The 25,215-nt window shown below is 40.4% G+C and overlaps 1 protein-coding gene across 1 annotated transcript; it reads right to left on the reverse strand.

Moving 5' to 3' along the window:
* Positions 1-9,641: 9,641 nt before the first annotated feature.
* Positions 9,642-24,172, reverse strand: CPO (carboxypeptidase O). The gene is made up of 11 exons (XM_030018413.2): positions 24,081-24,172; positions 20,753-20,828; positions 20,211-20,335; positions 17,554-17,668; positions 16,398-16,499; positions 15,516-15,620; positions 14,773-14,883; positions 12,963-13,053; positions 12,176-12,378; positions 11,151-11,235; positions 9,642-9,939 (listed from the first exon to the last, which is right to left on the reverse strand). Exons 1-11 carry the CDS (start codon positions 24,158-24,160, stop codon positions 9,671-9,673), a joined length of 1,362 nt encoding a protein of 453 aa, XP_029874273.1. The 5' UTR covers positions 24,161-24,172; the 3' UTR covers positions 9,642-9,670.
* Positions 24,173-25,215: the final 1,043 nt, after the last annotated feature.

Consider the following 25,215-nt stretch of genomic DNA (forward strand, 5'->3'; position numbering starts at 1 on the left):
CGCACATCCCTTTCCCTCTTAAAGGCACTAACGTGGGGTCTGTATTCCACACAGCCACCTTTTTTTACAGAGCTTGTAGGAACTTCTTAATTTTGTGACCCCTTTCACATTGACAGTTTGGCTGAAGGCAGGCAGCTGGTTCACAAGTTACTAAGGAAAGGCTGAGAGAGAGACAGTATGATTTCTCAGGCCTTATTTCTTCAGGAAAAGAGGATAAGAACACAAGATGATTAGAGCCCAAGTCTTTATGTCTATGGACCTGGGGTTTTAGAGGCATCTTTAGCCCACAGATCTGGTGATTTTGTTGAGGAGTTATTGTGTATACTCCCACATATTATCTAATCATTACATTTTAACATCATCCATTGAGGACAATAGAAATGTTTTAGTATAATGGTTAATTTGTCTAGTTGGCTATGAGAGACTGGGAACTGCATTTTACCAAGGCAACAATTCCCTTCTTTTTTAAACTGCTTGGGAGTTTCCAGGGACCTCATCTGACTCCTGATCCCCCTTCCTTACTGTTCCCTGTTTTCTAAATTGGCATATGTTGCCAAAAGTGCCTGCTGCCCAAGGAGTGGATGGCATGGCTTCCTGGCAGGCTGTCAACATAGTTCATTTAATCAGTCAGGGATTTGTTGCTGAATGAAAGAAATCTCCCCCAGACATCTTTCAAGTGAATGGTCTCCACAGAATTCCCAACCCAAGTTGCCGTGGGAAACTGGGTAAAAAGGTTTTAGATATCAAGCTCTGGTCTCAAGCATGTTAGGATTTACAGGGTCAGATCCATCATTGCTAAGGGCAGGAGAAGTTTGACTATGGACTCAGTGAGTGCACGATTAAGCCCATTGCCACTTAGCTACCATGGTGACAGAAACCTTAGAAATTTCTGAGACATTGCTGGTGTGCTGTACTAATTTCAAGCTTAAATTTGGAATTGTCTGTACAGTAAGTTTAACATTGCCTTTTAAATTACCATCAACTATCTTTTCTCCTAAAATGCATTAAACAATATATGTATTTACATCTTGGAAGTACATTGTGGTTTTGCAAATTCTCTTCCTTTTCATCTAGAAAAATTGAGTGCTCAACAAAGAGGATGATTTCCCTTTAAGCAGCTTCTGTTTCCACTCTGCGTGTTTAGAAAACGCTGCTGTTCTTTAGTGAAGAGCCCTCTGAGACACTTCGGCTTTCTGTGAGGTCAGAACTCCTCGCCCGCTTGCTGCAGTCTGCTCCTGACACATCATCATATTAATGTTCCTGGTGGGTTTCTCTGAAGTGTCTGTGTGTTTTGAAGCTGAGGAAGAAGTGGAGTCAGTAATTTCACAGAGTACTGTAGCACCATGTCAACATTTGGTTTTAGTCCTCTAAGTAAAATCTGCTGCACTTTATATAGAAATCTAAGGTCTCTCAAAAAAATGTGACCTTTAAGCAGGGTGTATTTCACTAGAATACCTGTTAACATATTTACAAATGCTTTTCATGGTTTTTCTCTAGAAAAGCAAAATGAGAAATTTGCACTTCATTACTAAAAATGCTGTGTAAGAGAAATGTGATAGACAAAAAATATTGATTTGCTCTAGGATGCTATGTGTTTTTAAAGTAGACCTGTGCTTAGAAAAAATTTCTTTTCCTTTGAAGCCATTTTTCATTTTAAAGCTCTGTGGCTCAGTTTGAATGCTACAGGGTAGTGAGTAGGTCACTGACTGAGACTCCAAAGATCCAGGCCCATTCTGTGTTCTGCAGTCCATCTTGCTAGGTACATTTATGCAAGCTGGTTTTCTTTCCCCTCAGTTCACATGTGTTTTGTTGAGTAGTTTCTCTTGCCTCTAAGACTAAGATTTTCAACAGCCATGTGGGCCTCACTGTGTTGGCCTCACTGGAGGTACTGTAGTCACATAAAAAAATAATATTTTTGCTTTTCAAAAACATAGAACTCCAAAATAGTTCTGCAGCAGGTATCATTGTATTTGATTGTACAGGGAGGTGAAATAAATGGTGTCTATCCCTGAAAGCTTACAGTATGGGGAAGTGCCATTTTAACCTATTCAGAAAATGAGCAGCTTATTCTTTCCTGGTCACTTCTGCATCAACATCGCCCCTCTGAGAGGACCTTCACCTGGCAGAGAACTGAAGAATAACATAGCTGGATCAGTGGGACTGACCAGCCTGCCTAATTTGAGTGATCCTGAGCATGGAGTAAATGTAGGGTTAGAACAAGCTTTGTATCAACAGCTATCTTAGGCTAGAGAACAGCTGGAGTTCCTGATTTTCCTTGGAACATAGTCGGAGAGCTCAATCTTCTGCTGATATTATAAAGAAAGCATACAATAGATATAACATCAGATTCCTGGTAACCTGGACAAAACCCATATGTTACAGCTGAAAAAAAGCTTCACAGCCATCTTATCCATACAGTCTAAAGGAAGTGACAATTTCTGGAACTTACTCTTTTACAGTCTCTGGGACACTGTGCGTCACAGGATAGATAATTAATGGGTGAAACCAGTGGCTGTCTCTGGATCCTTGAGAGTCCATGGGATCCACAGAAGTAACTAAGACAAGTAAGACTTGCTAAACAGAAGAAGTATATATATAAAAAATACATATATCTTTGCAAATATATATTTTCTGTGCTGAAGAGAGTCATTCATATTGGAAAAGGTTGAAAACTGAAGGTAAAAGTACAACTCCACAGTTTGAAGGGGGACATGGAAGAAGAGAGCTTGAGACTTTAATGACTCAACTAGACAACCACCCCCAGAAATGTACCCCAGAGAGCAATCCTAGAAGACAGTTAGTCTTTCATTGGCCTTTTTTGTCATTTCTAACTTCTTTGATTCCGCACATTTCCATGTTCTTTAAATAGAACAGGGCTCCTATCAATCTCTTGATCTGTTCTCCTGGCACACACAATGACAGTCCTATGTGCAGATGGAGCCAGGGGAGTTTTACTGCTTTTTTTTCTAAAAAACATGTCCAAACTGCTTTTGGATTCACTGCTTCTCCACCCACATCATTCTGCTACCTCTTCCCATTTCTTTGCTGCTTACATTGCATGACTTTTCTCCCGCTTGAAAGATATATGCTTTATTTTATAACGTTTCTCATGCATTTAAAAAAAGTGCTAAGTCAAGCAGTTACCAGAGCTGGAAGATCTAACCTTCCTCCAATAGGCACAGCCGTCATGTAATAGCCATCATGTTAACTTTAAGTATAGATTATTATTATTGAGCTTGTATTACCTTGGCTGTTTGCCCAGCATGTCCTTGATAACTCAGGGTCACAAAAAATGACTAATACTCTGGTCCTACTCAATAAGACACAGGATCAGCATGATGAAAATGGCCTTAGCATTCAAGAATCCTTTAAATTTGGCACTCCAAATTAGATTAAAAAATGGTTTAGATTGCTTTCCATGAATAACTGCTATTAACCCTTATTCCCCTTCTTGCCCCTTCCCAAGACTACTATTGATTCCCAGTTGCTAGGATGCTAAGAATATCCTTGGATAATTTTGGGGGGATTTAAGGCATTAACAAGTTTTTTAAATTAATGGGATCCTGTACGTAGCAGACAAAAGACAGCTGGATAGATTTCTCCATGCACAAGTAGCTTGATACCTGCCTCTGAGATGGGAGCAATGTCAAGTAATGCGTTTTGGCTGTGAAACTCTTGTGCAATCATTTCCCCTACAGAATTACATTCTTCTGGTGTGGGATGCTTTGTCACCCCTGAGCATGACCCTTTTATAATATTTCCTACTCAAGTGTTTGACACAGAGCTGGCTTTCCCAGATTTCTACCTCTAGGTAATGATCCCTTTAAGTGTTTTCAAAATCACACCGTAATTGGTTCAGGTCAATGTCAGAGGTAACTGGTGAAGCAAACAACAGAGAATTCAGAGGCGGTTCCAGTATCATGAGTGTTCTGCCACAAAGGACACTGCTTATGCCAAGGAAGATTCATTTTTCACATAGAAGCTAAAGCATAAGCCCCCCAACCCCCCCCCGCCCCAATTTGTTTCTAACTAGGTAGCTTGGGGGAAAAAAAAGTCACAACATGCAAATCTAAAGAATATGCAGAAACAGTGACTGAAGTGAAAAGAGAGAATTTGGAGTAAAGCGGCCTTTCTCATGGATTCATGTGGTTTTGTTTTGTGTTTAGAAACTAGGAACACAGGCATTAAATACAAACTTATTTTTTGTGTGTTAGGTGATGGCAGTGCATGGGGGATCCTTGCTACAGTCAGTTGATTGATCTGCCCTGGCACTAGCAGTAAATGACATAAAAGCCTGTACTGCAATCTCAGGATGGAAACTTCTTTTAGGTGACTCCGGCAAATAGACTTTTACACCTAATCATCACAGAGTGTGCTGCCTACTCGTGTGTTCCTTGCTGCCTGGTTATGCTTGTGCTCAGTATCTCCCTCATTAGTTTTAGTCCTTCTTCCACCCTGTGTCTCACTAATCAGAGCTAAGTAACTTTCATCGGTAATTCTTTCCTTCTCAGCCCTCTCCCAGGTAAAGCTGTATGGGTGCTTGAGAACAGGAAGAGTTTGTATTTTCAAAACAAAGGCTATTCTCTTTTAGACACTCATGCAGAAGAAACTAAAGCTAGGAAAAATGGCATTATTAGTCTGTCTGTGACCTACCCATTTCCTCTTTCGCACTGCTAAAGCCAGTGTTACATCTTTGTCAGCACAATAAATTTCCATCATTTTTGCAAATGCTTTCCCTCCTCTAGGGATCTTCCATTGCAGTTGGCACTATGCAATCCTAACCACCTCCCCCTAAATTACATTGCCTTCATTTGAGGCATTCCCACACAAGAGAGCGCAGCTGTGATGGGATGTACGTTGGGTCAGTATACCAAGGTGAATTAAAAGGTATGAGCATGACACTGCATTTGCTCTTTCTGCTTGCCACTGGCTGCCTTGTGAATAGCGCACTCATATTGTTTGCCAACTTGCAGAAAAGAAGCTGGTTTTATGAATGCCTACCATGCACATAAACAGACACCATGAGATTTGGCAGACAGGAGCAAGTGATGACAGGTTGTCATCAAATTATTCCTTTATATTTTATACCAACAAGAATCATCCAGATTTGTTGGAAGGAGGATGCAGGAAGTATAAAATGCATTTTAGACAAGATTTCCATTAAGAGCAACCAAGTTTGCTAATTCTAATGCCCAATCATAACCTCTGGGGTTTTTTTCTTATTATTGGTCCCCTCTCCGCTTAGTGGTAATGAAAACAAAGCAGCCTTGGCCAGCCATTTACATGGAAGGAAATTGTAAGCACAGCATGTCTCATCAAACCAATGGGCTCTGCTGTGATTTTTGTGTATGGCATAACTGGACATCCCATCTAGTCAAGAAAACCCAGCTCTGGATGAAGCCAAAAGAAGTCACAGGAAATGAGACAAAGCTTATCAGGACTGTGAATACCTAGAGATTGTAGGCTGAGGGAACCCAAGACCAGCTCAGGATACTTTGATTTCCATTCAGAGCCTGACCCTTCTGTGTCTGAAGTAGGTCCCAGGCTAATTTGAAAAAAGGGGAGTTTTGGCTAGGGGGATTTGGGACACAAATGGCTAGGTCTTCAGCTGTCATAAATCAATACATTTCCATCTATGATAATGACTGGAACACACTGAGACATCTTTCTGTGTTTCTGGGCAGGCTTGTTCCAGTTAAGACTGCTTCCGATTTTCATACACAGTTTAAGATGTTCAAGTCTGAGAGTTCTTCATTTGGAATAGAATCTGCACAAAAGAATAATGTTTGAGTGGATTTCTGGAGCATAAGTAGTTTATCAGGAAGTAGCAACTTGCATTGCAAGTGCTTCCCCGGAAAGGTCAACTGACAAAGGTGCTTTGCACACTCCCCTCAAAACTGTAGGTTTTTGCTCTTCCATCATGTGATGCTCTAAGAAATGAGGCTACACACTTTCGTTTAATATTATAGTTCCCTCATGATATCTTCACTTTCCTTAATGAGGGCAGTGTTGCTAACTTGTTAGGAGCCTGAGGACTGTATCAAATTAACATAGCATGGAAGAGAAATTAACAGAGAAAGGAGCTCCTTGCATGAAATGGAATGAGATTACTGGTGGCCCTTTCTTCAATCTTTAATTTTGTATTACAGACAAAATGTTAACAAGGATAATATAGAACACTGTTACTCAGAACTGGGATGCCCTTGTTTTTATTCAGTAACCTGAATGACCAAAAGTAATTAATCCTTCACAATACTAATTATATAATAAAGCAAGCATGATTTGAGTGTTTAACTGTGAGAAAGAAAGGGAAGGGTCATGGGTCTTGGTAAAATTATTGGGGAGAAACAACAATGAATAAAAGAATCTTTTAGTTTTGCATAATAACTTTTAGTTTTGCATGTGTTTACACATGAGTAAATTGAAAGTCACACTGTTGTGTCAGTAGGATAATGTGCTTCTGCTAACACGCAAGAAATCAGAATGCAGTTCTTTCCATACTTCATCATAAAGCAAAACCTGGCAAGGGTCAGAGAAAGCCAGGCAATGGATTCATGAAGTAAGGGGAGTTTCAACAGAGACATCCATACTATATTTTTCTTTAAAATTTTCCTTTGCAAAACATGATTGTTAATATACACCCACTCTGCAGTGATTTTTGTCAGCCATACATACCACTCTTCTACAAGCACAAGAGGTACGTAGAGAAGTCAGCGAACTGGGAGGGTGCATGAAATATAGAGCCCATATAATGTTTGTAAAGATCAATTTGCTGCAGCCTTGGCCTTTTAGTGGTTGTGGCTTGCTTGTGCAATGGCAGTTCCTAAAAGGAGCTGTAAGTACTCATTGCAGGACATCTGTTCTGCAGTGGCAATGAGGGCAAGGTACTTCTTCCACACAACCTTCATTTGTGGTTTCACTATGCAAAGTGGGTGAGTCATTGCTGACAGATCCAAGGATCTGTAAGTCCAGGCACGATCAGTGTGCTGACAGCAGCACGCATTCTTCTAGATAATGATTATTGCCAAATACCTAATTTTTTTTCTGGTGAAGTCTTCCTCTCTGCTTCTATGATTCTTGAATGCTGGGAATGCTGGAGGCAAAATCTCCCCTCATCCCCCTGCCTAGGTGCCAGTTGCAGGGGCGTCTTCCCCTGCCTGATGGTGGTTCTTACAAGAGGAGCTTATGAGGGACTGAGCCAGTCCGCAGAAACCTGCTAATTAACTTTGGGACACACCTGATTGTATCTTGTAGTGGTAAACAATTTTATTAAAAGATACCCGAGATTAGCAAAATCAGCTCCCTTCCTCTCTGGTTCTAGGTGTTCAGGCTGTGCAATGTCTCTGAATCTAGTAGAGAAGCCCTGGCCAGCAGCATTTTTGTACCAGTGTAGTCATGGTTTAGTTTTGGAAAGCACTTGGTGGCAGCCCAAGCTTGGGTTGGCTTTGTCAAAGTAAGCGTGTGGGCATCAGTCCCCAGAGGGCACTGCCATCTGCTGCTGGTTGCACTGGGGAGCTTCACTGCCGTTTGCCAGGAAATGGCTATGAAACACTCGTGGTCAAACCCCACTTGCTTAAAGACATCTCGCAGTCATGGGCCGGGTGGACTTGTCTTGTTTCTTACAGTTCCAAAGACACAATATACAAATACAAATATAAAGCCTTACAAGTCACATCCTAAAATAAAAATAAGTTTGGGAAGTGATGCTCCTGCAGGGAGAGGTGCTAATTAGTGGCACCTTCTGCTACAGAGCCCAGCAACAGACGGGTCTTACTGTAAACGAGTGGTTGGTCTGGAAGGACTATGCTCTGGGGAACCTGCAGGAGTTAGACAGATTTAGCTACAGCAATTGGTAATAATCTGTGGACAATGAACACAGGAGCTAAGATTTGTCAACTAACAGTACAGACAAAATGACAATAAGATGTACTTTGGAAAAATGATTGCAAGGTTTTACCTTTTTTTTTTTTTTTTTTTTTTTTAACAGTACCGTGGTCAGGTGATATGCATCCTTCTCTTGGCAAAATTGGAAGAGAATTGGACAAAAGAATTTACCAGGTTCTGCCACAGATCCTCTATGAGATCTTAGTCAAGTCACTGAGTCTTGCTGTACTTTATAACTTGAGGACAGTAATATTTCAGTCCTCTCAATGTCCTTTATCTGTGAGTTTTCTGGCAGAAGCTCTTGATCTGCAATTGCCATCACTAGCCTTCAAGCAGTCAGGGGAAAAAAAACATTCTCTTTCCCAAAGTTGGAAATACTTTGTTGAAAATCTCTGGTTAGAACATTTTCAATTTTCAAGCGGAATCCTGAAATTTGCTAAGAAAATCAGACATTTCTTACGAAGTCTTTTTTTTTTTCTTTTTTTTTCCTTCCCCCTGGACTCTTAATTTTCTATCAGGAAAAAAAAAAGTCTATCATATTATCTGTAATAGCCAAGCCTGGCGGACATATTTCTGGGATACGGGACTCCTGGATTCAAAAACAGACAGAATACAGGTTAAAATAGGTCTTCTCTATTTCAGTGAATGCCCTGCACCCTCTGGTGTTGGCTGTAACAACACAGAAGCTCTTTCCTTGGCATTTCCTTTCGGGTGGCTCAGGCAGAGAGTCCCTGCTCAATGGGCTGAAATGTTTCCTTTCCTCTGGCACTCCACTGAGCTTCCAGCTTCTCATGAGAATCCCAGGCAGATCCCTGCAGGCTGCAGGCTCTCCCAAGTGATGGAGAGCCACGAAACTGGGCCCCAGTCCTTCTGCAGAGTCAGCCCCAAAGGATTAAGGTGCTTTGTAAGAAAGGCATCCCTCTGTAAATAGACTTTCTTTACGTACCATCTGTAATGAAATCCCTTAGGAGTCTGACTTTAGGAGGATGTTTGTCTCCACCAGTCACACAGTTTTGGAAGTTGAGGATGCAGAGAAATAACTTTCTGGTCTGCTCTGTAGGAATCACACCCCATCCTCATCTTCCTTTTCCCTTTCCCTTCTGTATTTTTGAAGGATTTGGGCAGTTTCTGTCTTCACTAATCTGACTGCATCTAAGTGCAGGGCCACATTTCTTGTCTGTCCCCACATGCTTGCACCAGCTCAAGCTCTTCAGCTTGTTTCAGGCTGCTGTTGATGGTTGCCTGATTATGACCTTTCACCAGCTTTTGAGGCCCTGTATTTTGTGGTAAATCCTGATGTGGCATTTTAGGGAAGGAAGGTGGATGTCAAAAAAGCTGTCCAATTTTTGGTAGTGGGAATTGGGGACATTTAAGTCTCACAGGCATACTGCTAATGCCAGCAAGACCCAGGAGTCAGCAGGGTCAGGCAGTGGGGAGAATTGTGACAGAGCAGGACTGTGGTTGATGAAAGGGCTGCACAGGCCCAGGTGAGCCCCGGAAAACATGCTCAAGAACCAGGCAGTAATAGTGCTCTGCCCCCATGCGTACTCAAGCTGGCTTCTTGCAGAGCCAGCAAGTGAAGCTTGGGAAATTGCCACAGTTCTTCACTCTTTTCCTCCTTCCCTAAAACACAGCTATTAAAACCACAAGTGCATGCTTGTATTGCATGGGACAAGCCTTTATTGAAATACTTGACATTTAGTTCCTCTGCTCAGGTAATTTTGTCTTTTCAAAGGGACATTATACTTTGCATGGGAGTCTCTTGCTGGGTTCTCTTAAGCCATTTTTAAGAAACAGTCCATGTAAGTACAACACTCAGGCAAAGGCTCAGGCCCAGGCTGCCAGAGGTCAGCATCACAGCCCCACCTGGGAAGTACTTCTGATCAATGTAGTCTATGATAGTTGTCACAGCCAACATAGTCTCCTCACATGTGGGTTGGATCTGGTCAGGGGGTAGAACAAATCCATGACTACCCTTGTCTCGCAGTTCAAATGTGTAGGAGAAAGGAATGCCAATCATGTGAGCCCAGTCCCGTGAGGAGCCTGAGTTACTGTCTGTGAATTTAAAAGTAGATGGGAGATATATGTATTAAGCACGGTTCTTTGAAAATACTTCTTGCTATTGTTAATGCAAGATTATACCAGAACCCCTGAACTAAGCAGTAACCATTTATTACTGTGACATGGAGAGCTAGGTGCTGCAATTCTTAATTATACGAAAAGTCTTCCATGGACTTCACTGTTCCAAGTCTTCACTTTCCTAAGTGAAACAATCCTTCATAAGATGGTATTGTACAGTAACAGGAGATGAGTTCCAAGGATTATGTGTATTTAGCATTTTATTGTGATTATTGTGGGGTACAAGACGGATTGGCCATTTGTCTGTTCCAGTACTTCATTTCCTACATTGACACTGCCTGGAATTTCTTTGTATATTTGTTTTTAAGCATACTTTTGGTCAAGTCTGAAAAATTTCTGACTACTCCCTGTATCACTGTTCATCTGCCTCATGGATCTTTTTTCTTATCTATTTGGTATAAGTACAAACCCTGGCAAAATGCAGTCCTAGGCATGGACAAGTTACGTTATACCGCATTGCTCATGCAGTAGGTGACTGTGTGACTCAGGGACTGGCACAGTGAATATGCAAAACCGCATGGGTATTGGAGCCAACTACTTACTGTTCTGAGTGACTAGTGTGACTTATTGCTTACTGGGAAAAGATTGGGTTTACCAGGCAGTTTCTAGGGCCCTCTAGTCCTCTACGTAAAGGGTATCAACTAGTATCAGCCGTGACAGTGTGTTCATGATGTGGCTATCCAGTTTATTAGGAGCGAGGCTGAAACCAACATATTTCTCACAGAACTGCAAACAGCTGCCATGTGATGGAGTAACTATAGACTTGATTGGGATTTTAATTTTTGCTTGACTCCAGTGAAGACAAATAGAAGTTTTGCTGCTGACTTCAGCAGGGTTGGGATGATCTATCACCAATCTCCTTCTGTCCCCTGTGATGTATCTGTGAGGAATTCATGTAGGAACTAGCTTCTGATCAATGATTCCTTCCTTCCTTCCCGCAGTCAGCTTTATAACATACAGTGTTATCTTGTATTCAAATGACTGTTGCTTAGATGTTCCACCAAACCAGCCCATTAAATATTACTCAAAGAGGAAACTCAGCAAAACAGTACTTACTGATGCCTGTGACACAAGAATGACTCTCTTTGAAAAACAGAGCAATCCAAGGGAAACATAAAGAAACTTACATAAAATTAAAGAGGTTGATCCTACTTCGTATCTGGTCCCATACTTTCCCATCAGGGCAGCAGATGCTTTCTTTGCAACACGCATCTGTAAGTTCAAAATAGGAACAGCATTGTTATCAGTGCCAGTACATTTGGCAATTATTTTGAGTGGACCAAAATTTTTGTCTCTTTCAGCTTTACATTTACATATGATCAGCTTTAAGTTTTGATACTATTAGTTCAGGACTTTAGAGAAACTCATTACAAACATTTGGGCAAATTTTCTTGATTTTTTAAATGCAAATTATGTTGAAATTTTAAAAATGACTCTGTGATTAGGTAGAGAAGATATTTGCTTTGTTGTAAAGCTAGAGGGCTGTATCTTGGAGAATTAGAGTCTATGCTGTATAGCATCCTGATACTGACTACAACAGTGATTGATCTCTTACACTTGTTATATTGCCATAGACTCTGTATCCCACCATCTTTAGAAACTGAGCCATAGATAGACTAAATGACTTCTCCTATGACTCATATGAAGTCTGAACCCAAGTCCTTCATGCTCTTGACTAGTGCTCCAGCTACTGGAATGTTCATAAATACACATGTTAATGAACTCAAATTAGAACACTCAGAAACTGAGGGGAGAAGTAACTAAGAAGTAGGTGCCTACTTGCCTCCCATTCTCCTAGTGAGCACATTTGGAATACCCTTTCTGAACACAATCGTGACAATCATGTGTATAATGTGCTGGCATCCTAAAGTGCAAACACATTCTTGTATGCAGCAAGGACTTGGTCCTCTTCTCCACTTACCTTGCATTGCAGTAACCCTATCTGTAATAGTTCAATTTTCCTGATTTAAGGTGAAGGATTAGGATTAATTCTAAGGCAAATAAACCTTGCTGATACTGCACAGAGCAGCAGTAACTCTGGGAGCCAAGCCCCTGAATATGTCCAGCTCCTCTGAAGGAGACACAAGAGGGCAAATAGAGTTGTGCCTATACTTGTTCTCTACAAGTGTAGAAGATGAATGTTTTGCCCTACCAGTTCTTCACTGTTACTTGGAGGTTTAGTTGTGGAACCATACGGAGTGAGGATGTACTGTCCGTAGGAGTGAATTGTTAAATAGCACAAAATGTCACTCTTCTTTCTTTCAATAAACTGAGCCATAGCTCTTGTCTCAGGCTCTGATTCTGGTCCAGATCCACAGAAGATTTCACTGCTGCAGTTATAAGAAACACCAATACCTGGAGAGGAATACAAAAAGTGAATCAAAGGAGAGACATATAAATGCCAGTTCAGAGGGAACAGGGAAATTTACCTTGGAGTGTTAAGGTGTATGTTTATGTGGGCAGGGAGACTAGACAGCTCAGTGGGACTTTAACATTTTATTCTGTTGGTAGCAACTAAAATTTGCTACAAGACTGAAATATTTGACGCATATTTACAGGCTGGCTGCAACAAAAACACTCTGACACCACCACAGTGTACCACCTGCCAGGGAAGCTTTGGAGGCTCCTTGAAATATGTGGCAAACACAAATACTGGCTGTTAAGTAACTAACTCCTAGCATTGCTGCCTAGAGCTGATGCTTGCTCCTGCAGTGAATTAGAGGTATAGTTATATAAGCAGAAATTTTCTGCTCACAGAAATAAATGCCAGTTGAAAGTCAATGACTTAATATTTTTACAAACCATGTTTTTATTTTTACATATGTCTTGGTAACAACAAGATGAGTATTCCCTTCCTACAGGACTTCATCTTATTTCAGAGACTAGTTATTACTCTTTCTTTACATTTGCGTTGCTGAAATAAAATACTTGGAACTTACTGCCCCAGGAGGAATTGAAGTTTCGGTTCAGGTCTGTCCCGTAGCAGGTGCCATTCATATGTGGAGAACGATTTTTCCTCCACAAACGATCCTAAACAAAAGTAACTTCAGTTACATGATAACAGCTCAGTGATCCATAGGACCTAGTGATAGTACAGTGTAAAGACTCCTTTATTTTAGACCTCTGCATTCTGAGTAACTCTTGCATTGTAAGAGTGCAAGTCTGCATGCAAGGGTGATAAAGCTTAGTGATAGAACATTTTATCTACTACAGCCAGGCTGTCATCTTCCACAAGCCCGCATACACCTTGAAATGAGCCTCCTGAGCTTTAAAAAAGAGTATGCTTTTTCTGTAGTACTCAACTGCTTCCATGCAGTGTTGCACTCCTAATAAAAGCTTGGCATTGTGAGGGATACCTCTGTGTCCAAGAGACAATAGCTGAACTTATGTTTGTTTCAGATTCAAGAAGATGACTGCTTTTTTGTCAGCTAATCTTGCTGCTGCTTCTTGGTTCCCTGCTATACTCACTGCTGTACTTGGTTCTCTGCAGACCTCGCTGCACTGCCTATATGAGCTTCCCAGCTGAATTACGTGTCCATCGAAGTGCAATGTGTGGTATGTCCCTGTCGTGCTATAACCCCAGCCGGCAACTAAGGCCCACACAGCCGCTCACTCACTCTCCCCAGTGGGATGGGGAAGAGAATAGGAAGGGTAAAAGTGAGAAAACTCGTGGGTTGAGATAAAGACAGTTTACTAGGTAAAGGAAAAGCTACGCATGCAAGCAAAGCAAAACAAGGAATTCATTCACTACTCCCCATTGGCAGGCAGGTGTTCAGCCATCTCCAGGAAAGCAGGACTCCATCACGCATAACAGTTACTTGGGAAGACAAACGCCATCACTCCAAACGTCCCCCACTTCCTTCTTCTTCCCCCAGCTTTATATACTGAGCATGACGTCGTATGGTATGGAATATCCCTTTGGTCAGTTGGGGTCAGCTGTCCTGACTGTGTCCCCTCCCAACTTCTTGTGCACCCCCAGCCTACTCGCTGGTGGGCTGGTGTGAGAAGCAGAAAAGGCCTTGACTCTGTATAAAATCCAAAACATAGCCCCATACTAGCTACTACAAAGAAAACTAACTATCTCAGCCAAATCCAGCACAGCCCCAAAACTGCCAGGGAGAAAGCTGGGAGACAGCAGGATCCACATGGTGGTAGGCTGAGCCTGTTTGGCCATGCTAAGGTCCTGCATTAAAAGGTGTTTCACCTGGGCTCAGGAGCCTGGAAACATGATGAGAGTTGCTGAAGACCAACATTTTGCATTATCCTCCATATCACAAAAGGAAGATTAGTTGGGAGGGCACACCTATTTCAAAACCAAATAGCCCAATATTTGACCAATTCTCCTCTTGTCCCATGCTGCAAAGGTGCTTAGACCTATCTGCTAGTTGGGACCTCTTGCGAAGAATAACTGACTTGTCCGGATATGCTTAAGGCCATCAACCAAGCCTTGAGCTGTTAGCAGGGAAGTAAGTCCATCCGCAGAAACCCAAAAGCAATTGATCCTGTGGTTTTGTCCTTCTCTCTTCCCAGGGCTCATAACACTTGCCAGGAATTTTTAGCCCTGTAATCTCAAGTGACTGCAGATTTACCAGAAGAAACAAAATCTCTCTGCCATGGGAGGATTTGTATGAGTAATGATTCTGTCACTGTTCTCTGTTCAAATATAATTGCCATGATTGTACCTAAAATTAACAAAACATGCTGTGTACATCTAATTTTCAATGTTGTTCCTGGATTTTCACTACTTACTTTTTCCCAGGAATAGATGTAGCCATCAATATTGAGGACTGGCAAGATGTAGAGGTCCAAATTCTTCAGAAATCTGCTTATCTTTGGGTCAGATTTGTAATTTTGAAGAATCTGAAAAGAAAAAATACAGAGAACTGAGCAGAGAATCTAGTGGTAATCACTGGAAAGAGCTAGTTTAGAACTATCATCAGGGAATTGCTCACTCCTGGATATCACCATGGTATCTAAGATCTAGTTGATCCCCAGATATGTTGAGGTATCTACCTTCTGCCATTAACAAAGTGACAGTGTATCCAGTTATAGTGTATTTCATACATATACAGTCTTGCAGGTATGAAAGCTACATGATAGCATATCTGTGCGCCATGTACTTTCAGTACATGTGGAATATTGCTATACCATATCTTAGTGTTGCTGTATTCCAGGGCCACTGTGGCTTTGTGATGCAGAGAGGCTTGATCCAAAAGACACTGTGGAAAATGGAGAGATTGCTATCAAGTTCAGTGGCTTTGGAATCAGTTCAGGTGGAGGAAACAATGCGCTAACAAATATTGTCCCATATCTCATCTCAAACTGTGATTTGGACTTAGGCCTCCACAGGTATCTGTACTATGCACTAATTTTGAAAATAATATTTTAATAGAAAAAGCATAATTCTTGGTACCATGACAGAGAAGAGAACTGAAGTATCCAAAGTGATGTGGTTTTTTTTTATTATCTTAAGTGGAAAAGCGAGGACTCACTTCTTTCACAAACCACTGGCAGAAGGCTGGAGAGATCCATTCTCTGGCATGAATCCCACAGTCCATCCAAATGATCTTTTTGGTTTTATCTGATGGTTGACTGATCTGGGAGAGTGTAAAAATGATCGTTTGGAAAACTGTTACATTACAATAAAATAGCCTAGCATAATACAGAAAGAAAAGGATGTGCCTTGATATGCCATTGAGCCATCTGAGATTATTATTATTATTATTATTACAGATATAATTACGACAAGCTCTCTTTCCTAATCACCCCATCTCTGTAGTATTGCAGGGCAAGAGTTTTAAAGTGTCTGTTGAGCAGGAGTGTCAATAAAACAGCTTCTTTTTCATTTATATTAGTCATTCGCAGGACTGGTTGTTCTTACTTTAAGATTCTTTCTTTTTAGAAGGGGAAGCACAAAAAGGCAGGGAATCTAATTTTACTCAGTGATAGGAACAGATTAGACAATAACTAACCCAATTGTTAAGACTATGGTTTTTACTAGAGCATCTGATAAAAAATGTCACGGAATACTCCTAGCAGAAAGGGTATATGCTGTAAAAAGTAATAAAAACAAAAAACCCAAAGTCTTTATCCTCACACACAGCTGTTGCCAAGCTAGTTTTAGCTTGATTTGTAATTCTAAACAAGACTTCAGCTAAATTTGTTGTTTTCACTGCATAATAGCAATAGCAAGGTTATGGTGATAGTGTATATGAAAGTTGGCAAATCTTACTGTACTGTAGAGTAAAACCATCTCCTGTTATTTCAGTGAATTGGGATGAGCACTGTCTTAGGAAAGGTCTGAATCCTGTCTTCTCCTGTGTACTTTTTTGTGAAGATACCTTTTATTCATTTTAAGAAAGTTCCTCTCTTACCTGCAGATAATACATTGTTCGATTCTCAATTGTCTTCCCCAGGTAGTGCTGAGTCACCAGCTCGCTGTTGCTCTTCTGGATCTGAGTCATCCATTGATAAATCTAAAGTAGTCATGGAGAATTCTTGGTCCAAAGTGGGAGTTTTCTTTTCTTTCCCACCTCCATTTCCAGATTAAACCATTTTCTTTTGCTTAGACAAGCAAAGTTTTCCTCAGAGCTTATTTCAATCTGTGATAACACTCATGGAAGGCCTTTCACTTGCCTCTGAGCAAAGACATAGTCATATCTTGCTGGATGTTAAAAGATAACATCACTGCAATACAACACTGATACTCTATTCTGGATCTCATTCAACATGCCCATCCTATTGGGCATCTTTCTGTTGACTTCACCAGACACGGAGCCACGCCATCAAATCTTCAAAACGGTATTACAGTCTCTTCCCTATCAGTACTGATTTTCTACATCTGAGTTCAGCAGCAGTCATCCGCAATGGGTAGCTCAAACAAAATATACATGAGGATTAACTCTGTTCTCTGACTCTTATTATGTGCCTAGGAGGAAGACTACCACCATACTCTGCCTTCGTCCAGGCTTACCCACTGGTCTGTGAAACATAGCACCAAGAAGTCTTCACTACCCACTCTCATGACATTATTCTCTCCTGAAGTGTCAAAAACCTGTCCTTAAATTAATTCTTTCTACAGGTCTGCCACTGTTCACCTCTTCTTCCTCATTGGGATTCCAGAGACCACAATAGTCATTGCACTTCACCTTTGGCTCAGCCTCAAACATACTGGGGCTTAAATGAATAAATACTAGAGATAGTGATAAAGCATAATAGGGTAGAGAGGTAGCAAACCAATCAACTGAACCCCAGAATATTATCTGCAAAACAATATGGCTGCTTCATGCAGAGCATTTAGGCTTTGGTCAGGGAGGAATTGAGGATTTAATCAAAATCAACGGCAAATTCATGTCCAATTCAACCAGGCCAAGATTCTAGTCAAATGCTAAGGACTGATTCTGCAAAGAAGAAAGCCAGAAGGAGCTCCACTGACTTCAGCCAAGCTTTCTGCAGGCACAGAGTTGTTTGCTGTGGCATTTACAAAATAGCAGCAACAAAGAAAGCAAGCAGATTTAGGTTCCTCTTTACCTCTTCCATTGGATGATACTGGGTGTAAACATAACCTTCCGGGACCTGCGTGTGGCTGGTCCTCTCCCTTCGCATGCTCTGATCCACAAGTTCCTGCACGTCAGATATACGGACTCTGAGGGGAGAGGAAAGGGAGAGATAGAAAAGAAAACAATCCCTAACAATTGCTGCAGAACTATCATGGTATGTACATTGCTTATATCAACAAATGAAAGGATTTAGCCTCTTCTCTTGTGGGCTGCCTGGCAAATTCATCACCATCAACATAATGGTTACTTTCATGTAAGAGATAGTTCAAAGTACTGAGAGTTTCACTGGGTTTTAACAATAAAGTAATAATTTTCCCAGATTTTTTTTTTTTAAAGATTGACAACTTTCTACAAAAAAAATGTTCAATATCTTTCTTTTCTTCACCACTTCTACTTCTGGGCAAAACTTTAAAATACCACGTTTTGGGAAAAGGAGGGAAAAGTGAAAAATTAAAGATTAGGGTTTCACTGTATTTTATGGAGACATTTTCAATGTGCAAAGACTTCACAGAAGTATTTATTGCAATTCACAAAACATCAGAACAAAACCCCTCTTTCCTTCAAAAAACCCTTCTTGCTTTTTAGCCACAAATTAGTTCAGAAATGAGTATAGCACAGGAGTGATTCCATGATCAAGGGAGTCAATACAACCTTTTCCTTGGCTTCAGAGGACTTTGGATCATACACTATGCTTTCTCACTGCAATCAGCCCCTTGTAACACTGTTACAAACTGTGTTCATTGTAAACTCTTGTGATAAGACAATTGCAGAGGTAGCTTAAACATTGTTGATTTCAAACGCTGAAAGTGGTAATAGGCTATTCTGCTGACAGTAGCACTGATCGGCATTTCTGGAAACTGCACATAAGAAACTTTTAAGAGTAGTTACAGCTGACTTTCACTCTGAGCTTTGATGTTTATTCACATCTGAACTTCAAACTAAAATTCAGGCAGTGCAAATTCCCATGAACTGAAACCACACACGCAAAATGCCTTATCAGAGCTCTGGAGAATTGAAAACCCAGAGTCTGACACAGTCAGAATATTGATGTCCTGATTATAATTTGTCATTTATGTCTCTATCATTATATACCTAACTGTCATGTTACCTTCCTTGCATGTCAACTGCCTTCTAAAAGGTGGTTCCTGCTTTGAATTTTATAGGAACTTTAACTCTAACATTGCCGTACTCATCTCAACCCCTTTTCAATACAAAGCCAGAATTTCAGCTTGACTATTAAATTACCCACCTCTTTCTTTAGGACCCTACACAGGGTGGAAACAGTTCTGGCCCCAATTCAGGGGGGAAAAAAAAAAAAGATTAAGCTGCTACCTTCAGTTTAGTCTTTAAATTTCCACTAGAAACAGTTGAAACTATTAGAAAATTAAGAGCCTTGACATAAAGAAGAGGTTAAATATCTTCTGGAATGTTGTCTAAGTCCTGAATATCTAAACCTGATGCTAGATCATTGGTACTGGCTCCCACCTCATCTCTCTCCATCTCTGGTTGTCAGGGCATCACACTTACTAAAAAAAAATTGTCAGGCAAGATGCAGGATGTCAAGATCAGCTTTAACTCTAAACAGCTTTGAAGTGGCACCAATTGTCCTTTAACTTATCTTGGATTGGTAAATGTCAGTGTATGTCCATAGGCCATTTGTCACCAGCCCTGATAATGACTACAGGATTGTTTATATGAAATATAGCTAGCTACTGGTTACCTGAAAAAGTCAGTTACAAATGGGAATGGAACTGTGTGAGGAATAGATCTTATTTAATCCCATTTGGCTTTATAAACACCCTTTGTATCTGGATTAGATCTTCTGGTTGGAAGTAGAAGTGTGGCAGTTAGTGAAGATGTGTGGCTGGGTAGGTGTGATAAAGCATCATGAGCCATTTGCAGCTCCTGGCTCCCAATTGCATGCGCAGTGGGGACCTGCCACGGGGACTTTTGTCCCAGGCTTGGATGTCTGTTTGGCTGGATGGTGCCAGGAAGTTCTTACCAGCCTGGCAGGGGAGGAGGGGATAGGGGTAGGAAACTGCAGCTTTGAAGAAACTGGCTGAATATTCATTTTGAAAGGGCTCTTCTCAAAACCAGAGGAACAACAGACAACAGGGAAGGAAAAGGAGAGCTACAGAGACTGCTTTGCTGCAGTCACACTGGTTAAACCTTTGGCTCGTCCAAAATAAGGAGGACCTTGTGTTCAAGTATCCATGGTTTCCAAGAGCAAACCATGCTCCTATAAGTAGTGGTTGTACCAAGTTTGGCTTCCTTTAGTTTAGACTAAAAAAACTGAGCCCTACATCCAAGTGCCATCCTCTGCCGCTGAGAAGTCAACAGCAGGAAACAAGACAGATTGAGCTGTCTTGGATCCCAGCTCCAAATTCACAATCCAGGCTAGATGGAAGGTGAATAAGCAGGGCATAGGGGAATGTGCTTTTGAAATTCTAAGGTATATATAGCATCTGTGCATTGGGCAGGTCAAGGTAAGTTGGAGGCACTTGGAACAAAGGTTGGATCCTATCATCAGTACTTGCTGACTGTTCATTGGAAAGGGCTAGGTCCTTTTGTGATAGCAAGGAAGATTGTTAAAGCCAGCCCTTCCCATCAGGAAATTAGAGGTTGTACTTGTAAGAGATCATATGCTGATCTAAGCTGTCTTTCACCTCCTGCACCAAAGGGGCTGGGACCCTCATGTGCAGGTCTTCTCCAGCCCAGATGTCTTCAGGCAGCAGGGGCTTCCACAAATCCAGCTGTGCAGAGGAGAAGAAAGAAATGCACAAATCAAGCTCTGTTTTCAGAATGAGAAAATATATTCAAGATAAAGTAGCAGCATATTAATAAATGGAAGAAGTTTTCCTTCAAATTCTCCCCTTAACTATTCTCCAGCCATGTGTTCATAGAGCATGCAGCACAGGCTTAGTGTTTCCATTGACTCAGGCACCACTGGTAAGGAGCAGCACCTTCACAGAGCCATGAAAGGAAACTAACTTCTTCCCACAAATTTCTTCAGGTAGTGGAAGGGCAACTCCACCCTACACTAAGAAAAAAAGCTAGGTAACACTTTTTCAAGTTTACATTAACCTTTATTCCTGTCCAAAGTTACATGCAAATTTTACAGCCCAAGACCTCACTCTGCTTTTTGGGCACACATGGTTATTCTTACTCACCAATAAACTGCTGCAAAGATGCTGAAGATGCTGGACTTGCTGAAATGTTTCTGGCACAATATGCAAAACCTGATCCCTGGAAATTCAGCAAAGAAACAAGATCAGTTTTAACATCTGTTAAAGTATCCATGATTTCATAACTCAAAGGGAGATATTTTGTTATGTAGAAGGAAGACAGAGCATGTAACTGAGTGCTGTTCCAATAAAAACATGTCTGAGTGATGAATTCCTGGAACGTTTTAGCTACAAATAGGACTAAGTGATGTGAGTTTTCTGTTGCTAGAGCATTAGGTTAACCCTGCTTCCTTGCCAGTGGCAATTCTTTATTCACCATACCAGCTTCACTGAAGCCAACTGCTCGCATGAGCCCTAGTGTGTGTTTCTGCCTTTGCAGGACCAGGGCCAAAACAAGATCATTCTAATATATAATAAACTATTTATTTGATAAGATGTCACTGTTTTTTCCTCCTGTTTGGGAATTATTAAATTATTCCAGATAGACTTGGTGCTTTGCTGATCTACTTCAACATGCAAAAACATTAAAGCACCATGATAAATGAACATTGCTAAGAGCTTGAGATGTTCACAAAGCACTTGTCATGAGAATAGCCAATTTATTCCACAAATAGTGAATAGTACAGTGTCCAGAATTGTATATTCTTACTGAATTCCCAGGAAACAAAAATTTCTAGTACAGGATCTGTCATTTTATATTTCTAGAAAAGACACACAGGTCTAGTGTCTGAGTATATATTTTCATGAGGTCCCATGAAACTTTCATTTACTACAGGCTTAATTGAAAAAAATATTGAAAGTTTACAAAGAACAAATTAAAATAGTTGGAAATGCAGAAAAAGCAAATCTGTATGTTTTATTAAAAAACCCTTTGTAATTATTTTTCTAATTTTTTTTCAGTGTTCGTTCAGATCAACTTTCCAGGACTGATAACAAGCGTCACATTTCTAATGAAAGAGTTTCATAATGAGGAGTGGATTTTGACGACTACATTACATTACTCAAAGGTGAGGTAACAGCTACCTACTAGTGATGTGATACCATGGGGAACCCGAGAAATGTTGATATTTGTTAGTAACTAAACTACTGCTTCACAGTCTCCTTCAGTGACTTCAGTGGGCCTTGGAACCTTTACAGGACAAGTACAAAAAAAGAACATTTTACTTTTAAAGCTTTTGTAACAGAAATTCTTGTTGCAAAAGCCTTGCATGGCTTTTTATTAAAGCCATGGTCATTATAACATGCTCCCATCATCTGAACTGCAACTGTTATCATTTGTGCTTCCATACAGAAATGTACAATTATCAGCTTAATATACATGCAAATAGAATTCACTACTCATTCACATTATCCACTGAAAAATAGGGGGATTTGGGTTTTTTTACATCTCTCTTCAAAATATCACCTTGGCTGTTAGAGAAACGTAGAACTTGATAGTTGAAATGGGCTGTTTACTGCTGGTTCAGGACATGCTGTTAGCATATAGGACCCTCATCTATGGGGCAAAATTAATACATTTGCATTGCTAACGATTTGGTACAACAGCCATGATATCTTTGTAATAAACCTTGTAGATGCAGGATAAACATCTTTGCTAGGAGAATAAACATCTCAGCTGCAGTTCAGAGTTTATTCTCTCTAAATGCGTGGGCTTGCTTTGCTCTTTGTCTATCAGGAAGGGAAACAATATCCTGTAATATCTTTCTATCCTCATTGACATTATGTCTTAATTACACCAAATGAAAGAAATGCCAGACAGTCAGATTGCTGCCAGATGGCCAGCTCTTATTTACTGATAAACCTTTTACAATAGCCAGTGTGGAGACAAATCATTTTTAATAGTAAACTAAGATTAGAAAGCACACACTTGTTTATGATTATGGACTAGGATTCTCAGTTGAGAAGTGCAAAGTCAGCCCATGTGACCATGTGAGAACATCAGGTTTTTAAATGCTACAGTTAACTTTTCTCACCAAATTAAAGGACTGTTCTCAGCACAAGCTGTGTTTCCTTGGATGCTCATAGATTGGATGTTTCATTTAAGTTGTTGAACAGAGCAAGTGACAGTGAAAATGGGCTTTACTAGTCATTTCATCTTTCTGCAGGTACTGCCCACCCGAAGTCACACTGACCATTCAATTAAGTGTGTTTTTAAATCCTGTGCAAGTACTCAACAGGTTCAATCCTGGACAGCAATTAGAAACAAAAATGAACGCTGCCTTACCAAGGATCTGTTGAATTCTGTTCAGTGAAATCGACAGGCTCTGACTGCATCCCTGATACAAATCTAAAGACTAAATATTATCCAAGGGAAATAACACATTTTAAAGAGAGAAGTAGTGACTCTGTATGCTTTGCCAGGAGCTTTGCCAGGAGAGTTGTTGAACGGGTATACTATGAAGGAACTTACTTGCAGTAGGTATTACTTGGTTTTCTCTCCTTTTTAAAACTATATTCTTGGGATATAATTAGTCTAGAGGCATTCAGCACTGGGCTACTTTCTCTGTTTACTTTAGAAAATTCCATGTATAAACTTGTATGTGGATAGCTGGCCTCCACACTATTTTTGTGCCCCTCCTGCAAATCCCAACTGCTGTAAAGGCAGAGTGACTTCTCATTCCTTGTAAAGTTGAGAGTGAATGAAACAAAATAGTTTAGATAGATAGATAGGCAAACAGCATAATTTTATATCACTCATTTTCTTACGAAGCAGAACTGAGAATGGAGAATACAGCAAAACTAGACATTTCATACTTTTCGAAAACATTAGTCAGTAATAAAAAATGTGATAATCTCATTCTCGAACACCTTGGGGTGAAGATTGTCTGGACCAACTCCATCAGCTTTTTTTTGTTACTGTTACAAATTTCCAATAGGGGTTCAGTATCTGAGCTGCTTTTGAGACACCATCTTTTCACATAATCTCAGCTGTCTTTTATTAATGGATATAATTTTGCTCAGTCATCTCCCCCACTTTATACTCAGAAAAGGCATTTTATTTCTACAGCATCTGATTTCAAAGTTCGTTATGAAAGAGGCTAAGCCAAATGAATTTCAGCTAACGGAGGCAGAGCATCCTGAGGTACATTTGAGCAGCATTCTGTGTCTCCTATGGCTGCAGCCATATCTTTGTTGGCTTGGATTTGGTTCACTCTTTCTTCATTTCCCATCCTTATGTTTTCTTTCCAAATCTTACAAAGCTTACAGCTTAGTAACCCTATCTCCAGGTTTTCAGTTCATAATTGTTATTCTTCTTACACAGTTCCTGGGAATTTCACTGCACAATTCTTGATGATACCCCATTCACACTCACCTGTCATATTGCAATTTCAAGCTGTGTTTTCCAGGAATTAGCACCCCCAGAGAAAAGATGATCCCAAGAAAAAGCCACATCTTTGTGCAAAGAACCCAGCCCCAACAGCGCAGGACTGGAGAGGATGAGAATAGATCTGGATTGAACACTTTATTTGTACAATTATAATATATAACCAGACTTATTCTGGAAGGGAACCTGCCCTTGTTGAATCATTAACTTCACTTTTAAATAGTTCTACTTTTTCTTAATTCTCCAAGCTCTCTTCCACACCCCAAAACACAAACACATAAAAATAGCAATATTCTCACTGAAGCACTTCTTCTGAGAAGTAAGAAGATTTTTCTATATGTCACCTTAAAATATTTGAAAATGTTATGTGACAAAGTTGGTAGTCATTGGAGAAAGTGTTATCTGCAAGGTCCACAGCAACTAGTGAAGGTTAGCTTATAAAAATCAGAGGGATGGGAAGAACAAGAGAACAGTGGTAAAACAAGCTCCATCTTTGCTCTCTTCCTTCCTGTGTTTGTGCCTTTGTGGAGCACTTCTTTGACCTCTTAACTGCAGTTCTGTCACTTGCCTGGCCAAAATAAGGACATGAAAGAAACAACCAACATTCCTGTGAAAGGAAAAGATGGGGATATCAGAGTCTCATTTAAACCACTTTCAGTTGGACCAGATCAGTCTCTGGCCACAGACTATCAACTTTACACTGTCATAAAGAGTGTTTTTGTTATATACTCGAAACAGTGGGCTGGTTACTATCTGAAATATTTAATTTCTTGCTTAGTTCATATATTGAGAGTAAACAGTTGAATTCCTTTCTTCATAGACTACAGTTAGACATGTAGCACAGTTCTTCAGAAAACTCAGCTTCTCTCTTGGACTAAAGCTATCCCATGGTGATTCAATGCAGAAAACTGCATGGATTTGCGGTGAAGAGAGTCCAGTAAGTCAGTTTGTTTGTGTACACATGCAATGGACATTAACTGTAATTATAGTATCTTTGTAAATCTTTCTCAGTGAAGTATGAGCTCCTCTTCCTGTCATCAAGGAAACAGGCAGCAGAACTCTCCCAGTATAAAAGAGGAACAGCTTAACTCAAAAGTGTGTTCTCACAAAACCAGGCTGCATG

Source organism: Aquila chrysaetos, chromosome 6 (genome assembly GCF_900496995.4).
Source record: "Aquila chrysaetos chrysaetos chromosome 6, bAquChr1.4, whole genome shotgun sequence".
Classification (NCBI taxonomy): Eukaryota; Metazoa; Chordata; class Aves; order Accipitriformes; family Accipitridae; genus Aquila; species Aquila chrysaetos.